Source organism: Thunnus thynnus, chromosome 24 (assembly GCF_963924715.1).
Source record: "Thunnus thynnus chromosome 24, fThuThy2.1, whole genome shotgun sequence".
Lineage (NCBI taxonomy): Eukaryota > Metazoa > Chordata > Actinopteri > Scombriformes > Scombridae > Thunnus > Thunnus thynnus.
Window position 1 is genome coordinate 15,373,946 of NC_089540.1, and position 17,659 is coordinate 15,391,604.

General features: G+C 35.4%; 1 protein-coding gene across 1 annotated transcript in view; it reads left to right on the forward strand.

Moving 5' to 3' along the window:
- The window catches only part of LOC137177281 (uncharacterized), a 227,594-nt gene that overhangs the window by 202,170 nt on the left and 7,765 nt on the right, over positions 1–17,659 (forward strand). Inside the window, exons 13-14 of the mRNA XM_067583468.1 lie at positions 13,413–13,499; positions 14,117–14,203. Of these exons, the coding sequence (XP_067439569.1) occupies positions 13,413–13,499; positions 14,117–14,203 (174 nt within the window). The remainder of the gene's footprint in view (positions 1–13,412; positions 13,500–14,116; positions 14,204–17,659) is intronic.

The window sequence follows — 17,659 nt, forward strand, 5'->3', positions numbered from 1 at the left end:
GTCCATAAAACATCCACCCAGGACCTGGAAACTCTCAATCTATTTAATGGAAATATGACAATAATTAGTTTATTTTTTAGTGTCAAATCACAAAAAAAGAAAGAAGACAATTACAGAAAGAGAAAATAATAACAACATACATTATATTAAACATACATGATACTATTCAGTTATAGGAGTGGCAAAAATTGGATTTAAGAGGTGAAGCGTCAACCATGAACCACAACGTCCCTGATTCATGTTTGATTAGGGACCTTTATTGATTGTTGTTCTCCATCTCTCTCTCCCCTTGTCCCTCATTCTCTGTCATCTCTCCACTGATACTAATCAATAAAAGCATAGAACGCCCAAAAATGTATTTCTTAATTAAAAGCTGAATGGTGTAATCTTTGGAATAATGAGATAACCTGCATCCTGAGCAGGCAGCAGTTTGTAGTCTGACCCGACCCAGTCTCACATCAAAATGTATAATACCTTCATTGGTCCACGGTGCAAAACGTATTAGTTTCAAAACAACGGCTCTAAAATTGTGAGATGACTAAGTTTTTTCTTTAGCCTATTATTTTCTATTGGACTGTGTCCACGTCACATGACTGTTGAGTTTCTGCCTGCAAAAACAAACAAAATGGCTGACATTTCTTTTATTCTCATTGAATAATGCAAGATTTTTGGATAGTTTCGGCATTAAAATGCATTTTGATGACATTTCTATCAAGAAATATGCATTTTATTTTCATAATCTTTGTTCAGTGAATGTATATGATGTTTAGTTTGTTATTACGAAGGTTGTTTCAGGTTTCACCAGAAATCATTTTCTATCGTTGCTATGGTGGTTGCTATGGACCCTGCTGCCACTGAAACCACGTAGTTGCATGTTGTTTGAATCATTGTCTTTGTGTTGTGTAGTTATCTGATATCTGATGTTATTTGTGTTATGTAATGTAAGTGTTTGATGTTATTTCAATTTTAAAAAGCGTAGAGTTTAGATGGAGAAATGAATTGAATTTGAAAACCAGAATTTGAAGCTTTGTGATTGGCTGACTGGAGTATCAGCCGCCCGGAAGTATTTTCCTTACTGTCAATGCGTCAAGGTTTTCTTTGAATGATATTTTTACCATTTATCAACAAAAAAAACACAAAAGCTTCCTTGATAACTCAGCAATATGATAGGTCAATGTTAAGGCCATCAGTTTTAATTATTTCTCGTTCGACTCTGAGAAATAAAGGTTTTTTTGTCAGTTTTCAATTGCAGAAGCAGCTTCATTACCCATGAGACTCATCGACCGTTACCATGGAGAGAAACATGGTCAATTTTGTGTTACACGACAAAACTTCTATTTACTATTATATGTGCTATTTAATTTTAATTACTGAATTTATTCCAAACTGATTAAGATTTTTATGTGCAGTTGGTTCATTGAGTTCCCCCACCCCATTCTCACACACACACACACAAATACACACACATACATACACACTTAGTGCGTTTGACTCCTTTTTGGATAAAATATCTGAAATAAAACAAAATCTTTACTTTTTCTTAACAAAGATCATCTTGATGCAGTATAATTACTAGTCTGGCTATAATAGATATTTAATATATTCAGTAGAAATATCTTTTCACGACCCTATTTTACAACTCTACTTTGCACACCGGATGAACTACAACTCTGGTGCTGATTTGTATCAAGCAGCATGGTGCAGCTCGAGGGAATTGTAGTTTTTAAAAAATCTTAGTGTTTTTCCTAGAATTTGAAGTAATAAATACTGAATTGAGAGTACACTGAGGAATTTAAGAGGATGATAAACACATTTGTGTAAACAGATATTAAATATCTAATTGTTAAATGGATGAAACTTAATTCAAACCATATTTTACTCATATCTGACAGTGTCCCCAGTTGTTGACTCTACTCACATGATAGCTGAGGTCAAGAGCTCTCTATAACAGGTGGTCCCATGTCTGAAGCCCCTTTTGTTGCTGAATTATAAGCCTTGAAACATGCACCAAGGTCAAGGTTCAAAGGTCAGTATTTCAAAGCAGGAGCTATGTAGAATCTTCATATTGACATATGTTACTCTCCAGGTTGAGACCTTTCCAACAATGTCTTTGGTTTAGCTCTACGACAAAGTTTTAATTTTCTCATTTCATGGAGACAAGCCATCCCAGGCCTAGTTTCAGAGATCACTTTTGTCAGCGTGTTCATTGATTTGAGAAAGGACCAACTCCTAAGTACCGTTTAACCTTTTATTTCAAATTCTATCATTAAAAGCTTGTACAAGGACCTTTTCTGTTTGAAAAATCGCAGTCAGCCAGCGCTGTCACTCTGCAACCAATCACCCAGAAAAGGATAAGGAAATTTTACAATACACAGTATAAGAAGACACAGAATGAATATGATTGGTTGCTATAGTTGGGGAGGGGCCGTGGTTTAGACTTAGCTCTCCCTCCGTTGGTCAACAGGCTGGTCCCAGCCTCTTGGCACACGATTCCTCCAATCAGGTTGAGACAGTTTAAGGAAGAAGATTACACATCTGGATTTCACACCTGGGTTCAGCTCCCAGTTTCTATTCCAAATGTATGTCCTTCCTATCTCCTGCCCCCTGCTGATTTCTTCTTGATTGATCCTGCCTGTATGTAAATGTCCTTCTCTTCCTGCTCTGCTGGCCCTATGCAGACAATGCTTGATCTTCTTTGATCATGCCCTGAATGGTGAACCCCCTTCTCCCTGAGTGCATCACTATCTCCTTTGTTTTCCCCCATTTGCCCTTTGTTTTCTGATCACTGATGATCAGACAGTTAATGATGCTGTCAATACTTTCCATTGTGTCAACTCTTCACACCATGGAGTCAATGCTTTTGACCTGCATACCTTCACGTGACATACAACTCCATGATGTTGCCACATCAGCATTATGTGTAACCCTTCTAGATGATTAATTACAAAGAATATAGAAAAACAAGGTAATTATAAAAGTATTGAAATGTAATATAAACCATCTAATCATAAAATCTATCATAAAAGTATCAATATAAGACATCTAATTTCAAAACCTAACATTTCATCCTAACACTTTGAAGGCTCAATATGTAAAATAAAGCTTTTTGTTTGTTTGTTTGTTTTTTCTTTTTTAGTGGAAATGAGTCACCTTCAGAGATCACGATACTGCTGATAATCTAGTACATTAGTGCAGGCTTGGATGAAGGTCTGAAGTGCTTGGGTTAGGGCTGAAAAGACCAAACCGTTCTCATTCATGCATAGGTTACTATACATAACCCTGGAGATTTTTTATATCTTTATGATTCTTGTTTTTGGGATTTTATGTCAGCATGACATACAGTAGCCCATTCAATCTGTTTTATTAGCCAATACAACTATACAAAGAATCAGTCTTAATGTTTGCTCCCAAAAAACGTAACACAGGAGAATAAAAATAGACAAAAGTAAGATAAAAATGATCATAATGAAATAACCAAAGTAATATCAAAATTAAATTGAAGTTTTAGAATCTATTTACAGAATGGAATAGTAATAGTTTTGAAATGGGTTATAAAACTTGAAATTAAATATAGACTACAAAGGAAATATGGACTGTGCTACATGGACAAAGAAATGAAGTGTATTAAATATATGAAGGTGACAAGAACAAAAATTAAACATGACGTCATAAATAATTAAATTATGTAACAGTGGTGTTTGAATGCAACGCAGAATGTAAAGTCCAGTTTAATAAAATATATGAAAGTGACAAGTGCAGGAATTAAATGAGGGATTTGAGATGTAAAGTCCAGTTTGATAACCCCGTCTTCAATGTGGTACACACATACACACACACACACACACACACACACACACACACATGCACACACACACACACACATATGCACACTCTCAATATGCATTGAGGAAGACTGTATTTTTTAAGAAGGATAATTTCATATTAAATATCATCAGCCACATATTCTTGAAAATATAAAATTAAATGAGCAACTTCACATTTTACAATCACAGGCTATAAAACGCCTTTTCTTAACAGAGATGGTGGCGTTTGGATTCGGGTTGTGGCAGATGGCAGCCCAAAACAGTAGTCGAACGCGCCACATCCGCCCACAACACAATGCTCTTCATTAGCCGTCTGCTATTAAAACCTGACAGAAAAACGTTATTTCTCAGAATCAAAGGAGAAATAATTAAAGCGGATGGCCTTAAGATAAACCTATTATATTGTTAAATTATCAAGGACACTTTCGTGTTTTTGTGTTGATAAATGTTAAAAATATCATTAAAAGAAAACCTTAACATGTTGATAGTGAGGAAAAACTCCCGGGTGGCTGATACTCCGGTCAGCCAATCACAAAGCTTCAAATTCTGGATTTCAAATTCAATTCATTTCTGGGCTCTAAAATCTACATTTGTATTAAAATAACATCATCAAACAGTTTCATAAAATAATACAAATAGCTCAGATAAGTACACAACACAAAGGTTTTAGTGACAGCAATGTCCATAGCAACTACCATAGCAACCGCAATAGCAACAATAGACATTGTTGGATTTTCTAGCGAGACCTGAAACAACCTTCGTGATAACTAACAAAATAATCATATACATTCCCTGAACAAAGATTATGAAAATAAAGAAATGTCATCAAAACGCATTTTAATGCTGAAACTATCCTGAAATCTTGCATTTTCCACTGAGAATAAAAGAAATGTCAGCCATTTTGTTTGTTTTGCAGACAGAAACTCGAGAGTAACATGACGTGGATGCAGTCCAGTAGAAAAGAATAGGACAAAAACAATGTAGGGATCTCTCAATTTTAGAGCCGTTATTGTGAAACTAATACATTTTGCACTGTGGACCAACGTAGGAATTATATATTTTGATGTGAGACTGTGTTGTCTGACCCAAATGAAATCGTAAACCAGTGAAACGAGTCGGTGTTACGTGTTACAGTTTTTTGGTTATCAGAAGAATTGTAGCAGCTGAATTTTGGACTTGTTGGATCTTTTTAATAGTACAGAATACAAGACCTGAATGACCATGAATGAGAATTTCTGCATCTGACTGTGTTAGAAATGGGTGAACTTGGACGATGTGTCAGAGGTGGAAGAAAACTACTTTAGTGATGTTGCTGATGTGTCCCTCAAATCTAAGATAAATGAAATTACAGGACTTCTTTATCTCTTCTTTCACTGTGACAGATTATTATTTTCTATTTATAAAGCAGAGCAGGGGAATGACAGACACATTTTTTACACATACATAGCAGTTCCACAGTCAAATTATAAGTCAGTAACAATATAACAAGATAGATCATGTAACTAATAATACCAATGAATAAATACAATTTGACAAAACATAACAGTTTTTCCAGAAAAGTAGCCGTTTTTTGTGCTTTTTAAAAAATTGATGCACGAAGACACATGACACAGGACAAGACAAGAGGAACAAACAACAAAACAATTTTTCTTTTTCTTGAACTGTTATAACTAGGGATGCACGATATTGGATTTTTTGCCGATATCCGATATGCCGATATTTCCAGCTCATTGTGGCCGAATGCCGATACCGATATATGCATATATTTTTTTCCAACTGGCTGAGGAGACTTGAATGCATGCAATCATAGATTGTACTAAATATGATCAAGAAAGACAATATGTGATCTTTAAGAAAAGACTAAAGACCAAACTTCTAATATGGATTCACTGTGTGATAGATGCATCATGGTTGTGACAATTCTTTATCTATTTCACAGGGCATCTTGAACCGTTATAACTGCAGTAAACTAGAAGTTTCACTGTCTGACAGATGTATTGTGGTTGTGACAATTCTTTTATCATTTAATACTGATCTCAACAATTTCTGAGGTCCATAAAACATCAACTTATTCATCTTCAATACAGGAGCTGCTGAAAGGATATGGCAAGGTAAGATAGAACATTTTCACATTGGTCACCTATTTGTCTTTAATAATTTTAGAGTATTTAACATGACAATATTTTAAATAATGTTCTGTTTTCATGCATCCAGCACTTAAAAGTAATTAATATCTAAACTATTACAAGCAAAAACCAGTGTTTCAAATGCATTCAATGTACTTTGTTAAATAGAAAAATTGCTGAATTTTAAAAATCAATTGAGAAAAAAGTCTCAAATTGGACACATTGTTAGTTGTTGTTGATTTAGTAATGTGATGTTTTCTTAACAAATGAAGTTTTACAGTCATTAATCATACTGCTGTTAGTTTTAACAGATAAAATTAAAACATTTATTCTGAGAAATAGATTTATTTAACTAAATACTGACAAAGACATATCTGACCAACATTTGTTTGAATAGCAGCAGAAATAAAAAACTTCTAATATGGATTCACTGTGTGATAGATGCATCATGGTTGTGACAATTCTTTATTTATTTCACAGTGTTCCTAGAAAGGAAGGATGAGGGTAAGAACAACCTTTTTTTCTTTCTTGAACCATTATAACTGTTTAGCGCCGTAATGTAACCATGTGGTTTCGATTCCTTTTAAGGGCGGGGGGTGGGGTGGGGTGGCATTTGACGCATTGCGCATTTGACTCCTCCCCATTACACATTGTCACAGAGTGCAGGATTTAATAATCAAATACTCAGTACTACTTACAGAACTGTACTGTGAGGAAAGAACAAGCTTTTCCCTTTTAAAAACAATTTATTAATTCTAACAAAACATTTCAATACAGAGCAATAAAAATTGCGTCAACTGTGTATACATGTTATATGTGTATACATAAACGTCGGAGGTGCTACACGTCCATCCACTATCCCGACCTCCACAAACTTACTTCCTTCAATCCAAGGTCTGAGGAAAGAGGATGTTGTATTGCTGTACAGATTTTATAGTCACCTGTCCTGCTGAAACTGCGGGGTGCATGGGGCTCTCCCCCTGACTGGATGGTGAAGCTGAATTTTAACATTCCATTAACATTTTTATTGTAGCTTGTGTTTTTATTTATGAAATAGCCCATCCTGTATTTATGACACTTGTGTGGCAGTAGCTATATTTTTCTCTGTATGTTGGCTATAGCCGTTTTTGTGCCTAAAGACAAGTTCCCCGTAGGCTAGGCTATATGAAAGTCTTATAACATTATATTATTCTGAAAAAAAACCCAGCATAACATATAGGCTAACTAATTTCACACAATAAGGCTGTTTAATAACTGTTCATCTTGCCAAAATGGTCGATAACTGTATAGTAGCTAAACACTGTCAGCTATGCAGGAACCCACCTGTTAACATACTGCATCCTTCTTCACGTCTGACAGGATTTACAGTTCCAAATATAGTAGTGATTTTCCTAAGTTTGGCATAAAATTCCACAGATTTCTCTTTGTTGTGCCGTTTTTGGGCACCGCTTTGATATTTTCGTTTCATTTTCTAAGTGTCTCTGACAGCGGTGCCGATGCCGTCACTGAGCTGTATTGATTTGAATTTCCCGCCTAATGTATTAATTGGACCAAAAATCCCTGAAGTATCAAACAAAGAAAACTATGGACCAGTAAAGTTTTTATTTTAATTGAAATATTTGTTTTATTTTTATGTTCAAAATACAGACAATATCATGACCTGAACCCTATGTTACGGTAAAAAAAAAACTATACTATACTATACTACTACTAACTATACTTTACGGCCCAGTTCATGTTTGATTAGGGACCTTTATTGATTGTTGTTCTCCATCTCTCTCTAAATGTAAATGAAATTACAGGACTTCTTTATCTCTTCTGCTTAGTGGCAACATCAGAAGACAACTTCCTAATCAGAGCTGAAAATGTAAAGTAGAGGTTCATTGATAAACACACTGAAAGGCACCAGAGACAGTCTGCCTTTCTGTATCTGTATGTCTGAAGTCTTTGAAGCCATAAAAAAGTCTTGAAGGTTTGATATTTAAAAGGTCAAGACCAGGCGAGTCTTCAGCTGTACTGCAGAGACTGTGTGTTGTCACTAAACTAAAACGTATGACTCATTACATTTTCTTTGGCTGATTCTTCCTCACCTCTGACAACATTGTCAGAGTATTAGGAAAACCCATCTCTCATGACTCTACACATATTGTCCACTCTGTTAATACTATTAATATTGTTCTATTTGTTAATGAGAAGCTGTGTTTGTAAAGGCCACCTTCAACATCTGTAATTAATTCAGGTATTTAATCTCTACAACTTTCTCAACTAAACAAAACCACCAGATAAAAGAGCAGTTATGAATGTTACAAATGTATTATTAATACCCATGTTGCACAAGTTTGACATTCACAAAAGAAAATGCAACTTATAAAACCTAATTATGAAACAAAACATGATTAATGAAGAATTCCAGTGAGTTAACACACACTTATTCATCTTCAATACAGGAGAACATGATGAAAGGAAATGGCAAGGTAAGATAGAACATTTTCACATTGGTCACCTATTTGTCTTTAATAATTTTAGAGTATTTAACATGACAATATTTGAAATAATGTTCTGTTTTCATGCATCCAGCACTTAAAAGTAATTAATATCTAAACTTTTACAAGCAAAAACCAGTGTTTCAAATGCATTCAATGTACTTTTTTTAATTGCTGAATTTTAAAAATCAATGAAATCAAAAAGTCTCAAATTGGACACATTGTTAGTTGTTGTTGATTTAGTAATGTGATGTTTTCCTAACAAACAAATGAAGTTTTACAGTCATCAATCATACTGCTGTTAGTTTTAACAGATAAAATTAAAATATGTATTCCTAACAGACAAATAGATTTATTTGCAACTAAATACTGACAAAGACATATCTGACCAACATTTGTTTGAATAGCAGCAGTTAAAAAACTTGTAATATGGATTCACTGTGTGATAGATGCATCATGGTTGTGACAATTCTTTATTTATTTCACAGAGTATCTTGAATGGAGGAGAAAGGGTAAGAACAACAATTTTTCTTTTTCTTGAACTGTTATAACTAGGGATGCACGATATTGGATTTTTTGCCGATATCCGATATGCCGATATTTCCAGCTCATTGTGGCCGAATGCCGATACCGATATATGGACATATTTTTTTCCAACTGGCTGAGGAGACTTAAATGCATGCAATCATAGATTGTACTAAATATGATCAAGAAAGACAATATGTGATCTTTAAGAAAAGACTTAAGACCAAGCTCTTTCGCGAACATCTCTTCACTTGATGAACTGTAGGGAGAAAACAAACAAACAAAAAAAACAAACCAAAAAAAATAACAACAAACAAACAAACAAAAAAAAACATGCTTCTATGCGCGCTATGCACTCTAATCATTGCCTATTGGCATCTATGTCCTATCGGGCCCAAACTTAAGCTTTATGGCACTTACTCGTGTTGTTTCTCCTGACTAGATCCCTGCCTGTGTTGTATCAGTCTCATATGTATGTCACTTTGGATAAAAGCGTCTGCTAAATGAAAAATGTAAATGATCAAGAAAGACAATATATGAAGGAAGAATTTAGGAAGACTGGATTCATGAGCTCAGCGTTAAAACTTTAATGAACCTGCCAAGTGGGTGGAGCAGTAGAGTTTTCTTTGAGTTTATTAGACAGACAGGATTAATGTGTAGGATTTAATCTCTGGTCCACACTCCGGAGCAGAAGGTGGCGGTAATGCGCCTAATACGCTGGTTGCCAACCGCCGTTAAAAACCAAAAAGAAGAAGGTGAAGTTTTTTTATTTTTCAAATAGAGTGGTACATCCTGTCAGCAGAGGGATTTCTTATCTGTGCAGCCGAACACCTCAGCAGCTAGATGGACTGTTTCTCCCTGACGGTCCCGGTGTTTCCTCTGCAGGCTCCACTTCACTTCATCGGGGCTCAGTGGTCCAGTTGGATCCACATGGAGAGCCGGGGCTAACGTTAGTTGGGAGGCTAGCGGAGCGTTAGCCTCAGCATGACCGGAGTTTAATTTTTAGTGTCAAATCACAAAAAAAGAAAGAAGACAATTACAGAAAGAGAAAATAATAACAACATACATTATATTAAACATACATGATACTATTCAGTTATAGGAGTGGCAACAATTGGATTTAAGAGGTGAAGCGTCGACCATGAACCACAACGTCCCTGATTCATGTTTGATTAGGAACCTTTATTGATTGTTGTTCTCCATCTCTCTCTGAATGTAAATGAAATTACAGGACTTCTTTATCTCTTGTGCTTAGTGGCAACATCAGAAGACAACTTCCTAATCAGAGCTGAAAATGTAAAGTAGAGGTTCATTGATAAACACACTGAAAGGCACCAGAGACAGTCTGCCTTTCTCTATCTGTATGTCTGAAGTCTTTGAAGCCATAAAAAAGTCTTGAAGGTTCGATATTTAAAAGGTCAAGACCAGGCGAGTCTTCAGCTGTACTGCAGAGACTGTGTGTTGACATTGTCAGAGTATTAGGAAAACCCATCTCTCATGACTCTACACATATTGTCCACTCTGTTAATACTATTAATATTGTTCTATTTGTTAATGAGAAGCTGTGTTTGTAAAGGCCACCTTCAACATCTGTAATTAATTCAGGTATTTAATCTCTACAACTTTCTCAACTAAACAAAACCACCAGATAAAAGAGCAGTTATGAATGTTACAAATGTATTATTAATAGCCATGTTGCACAAGTTTGACATTCACAAAAGAAAATGTAACTTATAAAACCTAATTATGAAACAAAACATGATTAATGAGGAATTCCAGTGAGTTAACACACACTTATTCATCTTCAATACAGGAGAAGCTACTGAAAGGAGATGGCAAGGTAAGATAGAACATTTTCACATTGGTCACCTATTTGTCTTTAATAATTTTAGAGTATTTAACATGACAATATTTGAAATAATGTTCTGTTTTCATGCATCCAGCACTTAAATGTAATTAATATCTAAACTTTTACAAGCAAAAACCAGTGTTTCAAATGCATTCAATTTAGTTTTTTAAATTAAATAAATGCTGAATTTTAGAAATCAATGAAATAAAAAAGTCTCAAATTGGACACATTGTTAGTTGTTGTTGATTTAGTAATGTGATGTTTTCCTAACAGACAAATGAAGTTTTACAGTCATCAATCATACTGCTGTTAGTTTTAACAGATGAAATTAAAACATGTATTCTGACAAATAGATTTATTTGCAACTAAATACTGACAAAGACATATCTGACCAACATTTGTTTGAATAGCAGCAGTTAAAAAACTTCTAATATGGATTCACTGTGTGATAGATGCATCATGGTTGTGACAATTCTTTATTCATTTCACAGAGTTCCTAGAAAGGTTGGATACGGGTAAGAACAACTCATCTTTTTTCTTGAACTGTTATAACTGCAGTAAACTAGAAGTTTGACTGTCTGACAGATGTATTGTGGTTGTGACAATTCTTTTATCATTTAATACTGATCTCAATAATTTCTGAGGTCCATAAAACATCCACCCAGGACCTGGAAATTCTCAATCTGTTTAATAATAATTTGTTTATTTTTTAGTGTCAAATCACAAAAAAAGAAAGAAGACAATTACAGAAAGAGAAAATAATAACAACATACATTATATTAAACATACATGATACTATTCAGTTATAGGAGTGGCAAAAATTGGATTTAAGACGTGAAGCTTTTTATTACTTTTATCTGAATGGTGTATTCTTTGGAATAATGAGATAACCTGCATCCTGTGTAGGTAGCAGTTTTTAGTTTGACCCAAATGAAACCGTAAACCAGTGAAACGAGTCGGTGTTACGTGTTCAAATCTTTTGGTTATCAGAAGAATTGTAGCAGCTGAATTTTGGACTTGTTGGATCTTTTTAATAGTACAGAATACAAGACCTGAATGACCATGAATGAGAATTTCTGCATCTGACTGTGTTAGAAATGGGTGAACTTGGACGACGTGTCAGAGGTGGAAGAAAACTACTTTAGTGATGTTGCTGATGTGTCCTTCAAATCTAAGATAAATGAAATTACAGGACTTCTTTATCTCTTCTTGCACTGTGACAGATTATTATTTTCTATTTATAAACCAGAGCAGGGGTTTGACAGACACATTTTTTACACATACGTTACGATCCAGCTCACTAGGGGAAAGGGAATCAACATAAAACCAGATGTTTTTGGTTAAACAGTTATTTATTGCCGGGAAGGCAGGTGGTTTACAGAAAACACATACACAAAAGGAAAGCTACTAACTGAGGAAGAGGGGCCTGCGGGTGCTGTTCAAATAAAAAAACAATATAACCAAAAGAGAACTTCTAAATCAGAGCTAAACTAACCAACACAAAGAAAACAACAGAAATAATACCTCACTCTCTAGACCTAGTCTTCAGTGGTTTAGAAAACAAACACAGTAAGAACAGAACCCCTGCTCCTGATGAGGCAAACAAAGAATCAACTAATGTGTGTGTGTGAGCAATCAGTGGTACATATAACTACACCTGGTCCAGTCCCCAAGCAACAGGCGAGTGTGTCATACTAGTTTCACTACAACTGTAGTCTATATCCACGAGAGGCACAGCTAAACAGCGAGTGCTTCATACTAGTATCACAACAGATATCACACAACAACAAAACGGTAAAGTGGCGAGCTGTTCCCAGAGTCCCAGCCGCCCGACTGGCAGGCTGGCCAGACAGTTATCAGTTCGCCCACGGATTGAAGCCTCGGGATTGGAAGGCTGGCTCGACCAGGGGCCGCTCCAATCAGGACCATTGGAGAGACCAACCAGGAAGTGGGAGGAGCTTTGGAGACTGGAGACTGCTTGTCATGAAGAAAAAGACGCTAAAGAAAATGACTGCACACATACACACACAAGGCGAGGATTTGTGGCAGTTGTAACAACATACATAGCAGTTTACAGTCAAACTATAAGTCAGTAACAATATAACAAGATAGATTATGTTGTTTATAATACCAATAAACAAATAAAATTTGACAAAACATAACATTTTTTTTCCAGAAGAGTAAAAAAAAGTGATAGTACAAAATGAGTGATTAATATGAAGACACATGACACAGGACAAGACAAGAGGGACAAACAACAAAACAACAACAAAACTGGATTAAAACTTTTAGATTTTCTTATTGTAATACACACGCATGTGTGTGTGTTTTTTTTACTTTTTCAATATCATAGATCACTAAGGGATGCATTAAAATTTTCCACATCAATTGAAAAAAAGTCTCAAATTGGACACATTGTTAGTTGTTGTTGATTTAGTAATGTGATGTTTTCCTAACAGACAAATAGATTTATTTGCAACTAAATACTGACAAAGACATATCTGACCAACATTTGTTTGAATAGCAGCAGTTAAAAAACTTCTAATATGGATTCACTGTGTGATAGATGCATCATGGTTGTGACAATTCTGTATTTATTTCACAGAGATGTCAGTATTGCTTCCACCTGTCCAAAATACATCCACCCAGGACCCGACATCTGTTGTGGTCCAGGATACCAGTAATGGAACTGGTGAGTAAAATATCCTCATACCAAATATAAATGATAGTCAAACCCCTGAGAGTTAGAAGAACTGATTATTTTTCCTTGAACCGTTATAACTGCAGTAAACTAGAAGTTTCACTGTCTGACAGATGTATTGTGGTTGTGACAATTCTTTTATCATTTGATAGTGATATTTCAATCAGTCAGTCATCAATCATACTGCTGTTAGTTTTAACAGATAAAATTAAAACATGTATTCTGACAAATAGATTTATTTGCAACTAAATACTGACAAAGACATATCTGACCAACATTTGTTTGAATATCAGCAGCTAAAAAACTTCTAATATGGATTCACTGTGTGATAGATGCATCATGATTGTGACAATTCTTTATTTATTTCACAGAGATCCTAGAAATGCTTACATTAAAAAAACCATCTACCCAGGACACAAAGCTCATAAAGCTCATGACAAATAACTGCAACATCACTACCTTTCATGTTGTGACCCGAGATACCAGCAATGGAACTGGTGAGTAAAATATTATCATACCAAATATAAATGATAGCCAAAACCCTGAGAGTAAGAACAACTGATTCTTTTTTCTTGAACCTTTCTTTTAACTTTGTAACATTTTAACAGAGAGGCCGGCAAGTCTTGTAGTTGTGCAAGAAACATCCACCCAGGACACAACATCTACTGGGCCTCCAGAAACCAGTAATGAAACTGGTAAGTGAAATGTTGTAATATCCAACAGGTTTGATGGCCAAAGCCATGACAGTTGGATTTCACCCGTTGAAAGCACCAATTATATTCCCCACAGTAACTGCATTTACATTCTTTCTGTACTTAAGCACCATTTTGAGGTACTTTAACTTCACTCCAGTGTTTCCATTTTATGCTACTTTATATTTCATCTCCATTTCAGAGGGAAGTATTATACTTTTTACTCCACTACATTTATCTGACAGCTACAGTTACTAGGTACCTTGCCCAGATAGCAAAATTGCCAGCTCTGGGCCACAAGCAAGCCAAATGTCAGCCAAGAACAAACCAGATAAACCAGAACTGGCCCATATCCAAAATACACATAACTGAGAGCACCACATCTTTACCAAATCATCATCATCATTTGGGATATTTGGGCCATATTTGCTATTTTACATGTGGGCCATTTCAGGCTCACGTCCATTTTGTCCAGGCCAGAAGAAGGCCAGCAGTGCAGCATCATTGCCTGAGATGGCCCACTTCTGTATGCTATCTGGGTGTAGATTTCAATTTTACATGTAAAACATGTGATCATCATATAGATATTTGTTATAAGTAGTTGAAATTAGCAGCACTTTCAACCAGAGCAGTAAAATTTTAATTACACATGAACATAATACTCACAGGGGCCATTGTTCTGCATAACAAGTACTTTTATTTTTGATAATTTAAGTATATTTTTCTGCAAACACATTTTTATTTTTATTTACTGGACTAATGGAGTACTTTTAAAGTGTGATATTACTACAACTACTACAACAGAAGATAACTGAATAAAACATGAAGCAAGTTGAAGAAAGTCTCACTTAGCTCGACTGTAAATCCTCCTAGACTGTAAAACTAATACATTTATCTTGAACTATTTTGATAATTTATAAATGAGAGACTGCACTGTGTGACAGGTGTACTGTAGTCATGACAATTCTTTTATCATTTGACAGAGAGGTCAACAACAAGTCCAGATGTCCCTGAAACATCCACCCAGGACCAGGAAACTGCTGAGTCCTCAGATCCCAGCAATGAAACTGGTGAGAGAAATATTATTGTAACCAGTCAGAATGATGCCAAAAGTTACAGCAGCAACAGCAGTAAACTAAAACTCTGTGTGACCTGCATGTATTAGATGTATTGTAATTTTGATCATTCTTTTATCATTTTACAGAGGAGTCACCAATGATTCCTGATGACCTGGATACACGCTGCTGATGGATGAACAGACAGCAGATCCAGAAGATGAGGCCCAAAGCTGAAGTACTTTGGGTTTGTTTTTACTAAAAAAAACCTGCAGGATTATACCAAACAACAGATTTGTTGTCTGTCAGGACAGAAGTTCAGGGTTTCATCACTGAATGTAACTGCTTTGGGCTGATCCTTCCCAACAGATGTGACTACAAACAGTGTTAAATGTTGACAGCTGTGAGCAGGACTGTGTGAAATACCTGCAGCCAGGTGGAGGTTTGTGGTTGTGCATCTCTAAATCAATTCATTAAGTTGGCAGTGGTTACTGTATTTGAGTTATTTTGTTTTATTTCATCCAATTTTGCATTTTGCTCTGTTTCATTGTCTCTTTCATGAGCTGTAGTTTAGTTTTTAATGTCTCATTGTCTCATTTAGATTTAAGTCTAAAAAAGAAAAGAAGAAACTTGAGTTATTTTGTGATGCCTTTGAACTCATAATATTAATACCAACATGAGCATTTGGTGGCACAATATTAAGACTCAGTGTCACTGTAAAGATGTATTTTTTTATTGTAGAGAAATACACTTGACTATGCAGGATGTGTTAAAACAGCCCAGAAACAAAATAGTTTACAAATTGAAACTCATGTTGTTGTGTGTTGCAGCCTAAACATTTTATCAGATATAATTTATTCTTTGATCAATTCTTACTTGAAAAGGCTGATTTTTTTTCATACTTACTGTATTTTTCATACTTCCAAGTGAACTTCTTAAGAAATCATCTAACCTTCACCAGAGCCAAATTAAATACAGTACATATCCAGCTCATGAGGGTCAGATGATTACTGGCTTCTACAGGAAGTTCTGAGGTCAGAGGAACATTTTAAACTGCTAACATGCCAAAGAGAAGAAACAAGTTATTGATTGTGGAGGTAAAAACTTCTGCAGATGATCCAGAACGTGGCGGCACGTCTGGTCTTCAACCAGCCCAAAACAGCACACGTCACCCTGCTGTTCATGTCCCTCCACTGGCTCCCAGTTGCTGCTCACATCAAATTCAAAACCCTGACACTCGCTTACAAAACAGCAACTTAAACGGCTCCCACCTACCTGAACTCTCTCATTCAGGTCTACACTCCCTCCTGCTCACTACGCTCTGCCAATGAAAGGCGCCTGGTACCACAACAGGGCTCTAAGTCACTACTAGACTCTTCTCTTCTGTAGTTCCTCGGTGGTTGAACGAGTTACCAAACTCTGTTCAATCTGCAGAGTCCCTCAATCTTTAAGAAAAGACTGAAGACCCAGCTCTTTCATAAACACCTCTGCACTTGATGGACTGAAGGAAGAGAGAAAACAAAACAATTAAACAAAAAATCTGCTTCTATGCACTCTATGTATTGCCTCTGTGCACTGCCTGTTGGCATCTACATCCTATTGGACTCAAACTTAGTTTCATGGTACTTAACTGGTGTTGTTCTCTCCTGACTAGATCCTTGTTTGTGTTGTATCAGCTCTCAGATGTACGTCACTTTGGATTAAAACGTCTGCTAAATGAAATTGTAAATTGTAAAAAAACAGGATGTGTGTTGAGTCCCTGGAAGAGAACAGTTTTATTCCTATAATGTAAAATGTCTCAGGTTTTTAAATGTTGTCACAAGCTGCTGCTGCTGCTGCTGCTGATGATGATGATGATGTCGGCACTTGTTTTGTTTCTTTTCTTGATGCTTTTTATGTTCTATGTAAAAAAAAAAACAACTTTGAATTGTCTTTTTGTTGAAATGTACTGTACAAATAAACTCACCTTGTTCTCACAGTATGACATCTTTATTTATGTTTTTTGGTTACAAACAGAGGTAAGTGTACTGTAAGAATATGGGGATCATATTTTGATATTCTATTATAACTAAACATCTTTATTTAATTTTTCAGGGGCAGTGTATTTTAATAGACCAACATCCTCTATCAAATAATGCTCCCACTACAGAATCATTTTATATTACATCACTACTCACTCCATGTATACTGTAAGAATAAGGGGAGAAAGTTGAAATACTCTATTATAACATCTTTATTATTATGATCCCAAAGACAGTAAAATGTTCTATAAATTTTCATTTCATGTGGAGAAATAAAACCTACTATATTTTAAATCCCAGCTAGTTAAAAGGTGTTTTAAAAGCTTTAGATTTTTAGTTACTTGTCAGAATAAACTGGATTAGGAAATATCTCTCTATGTGGT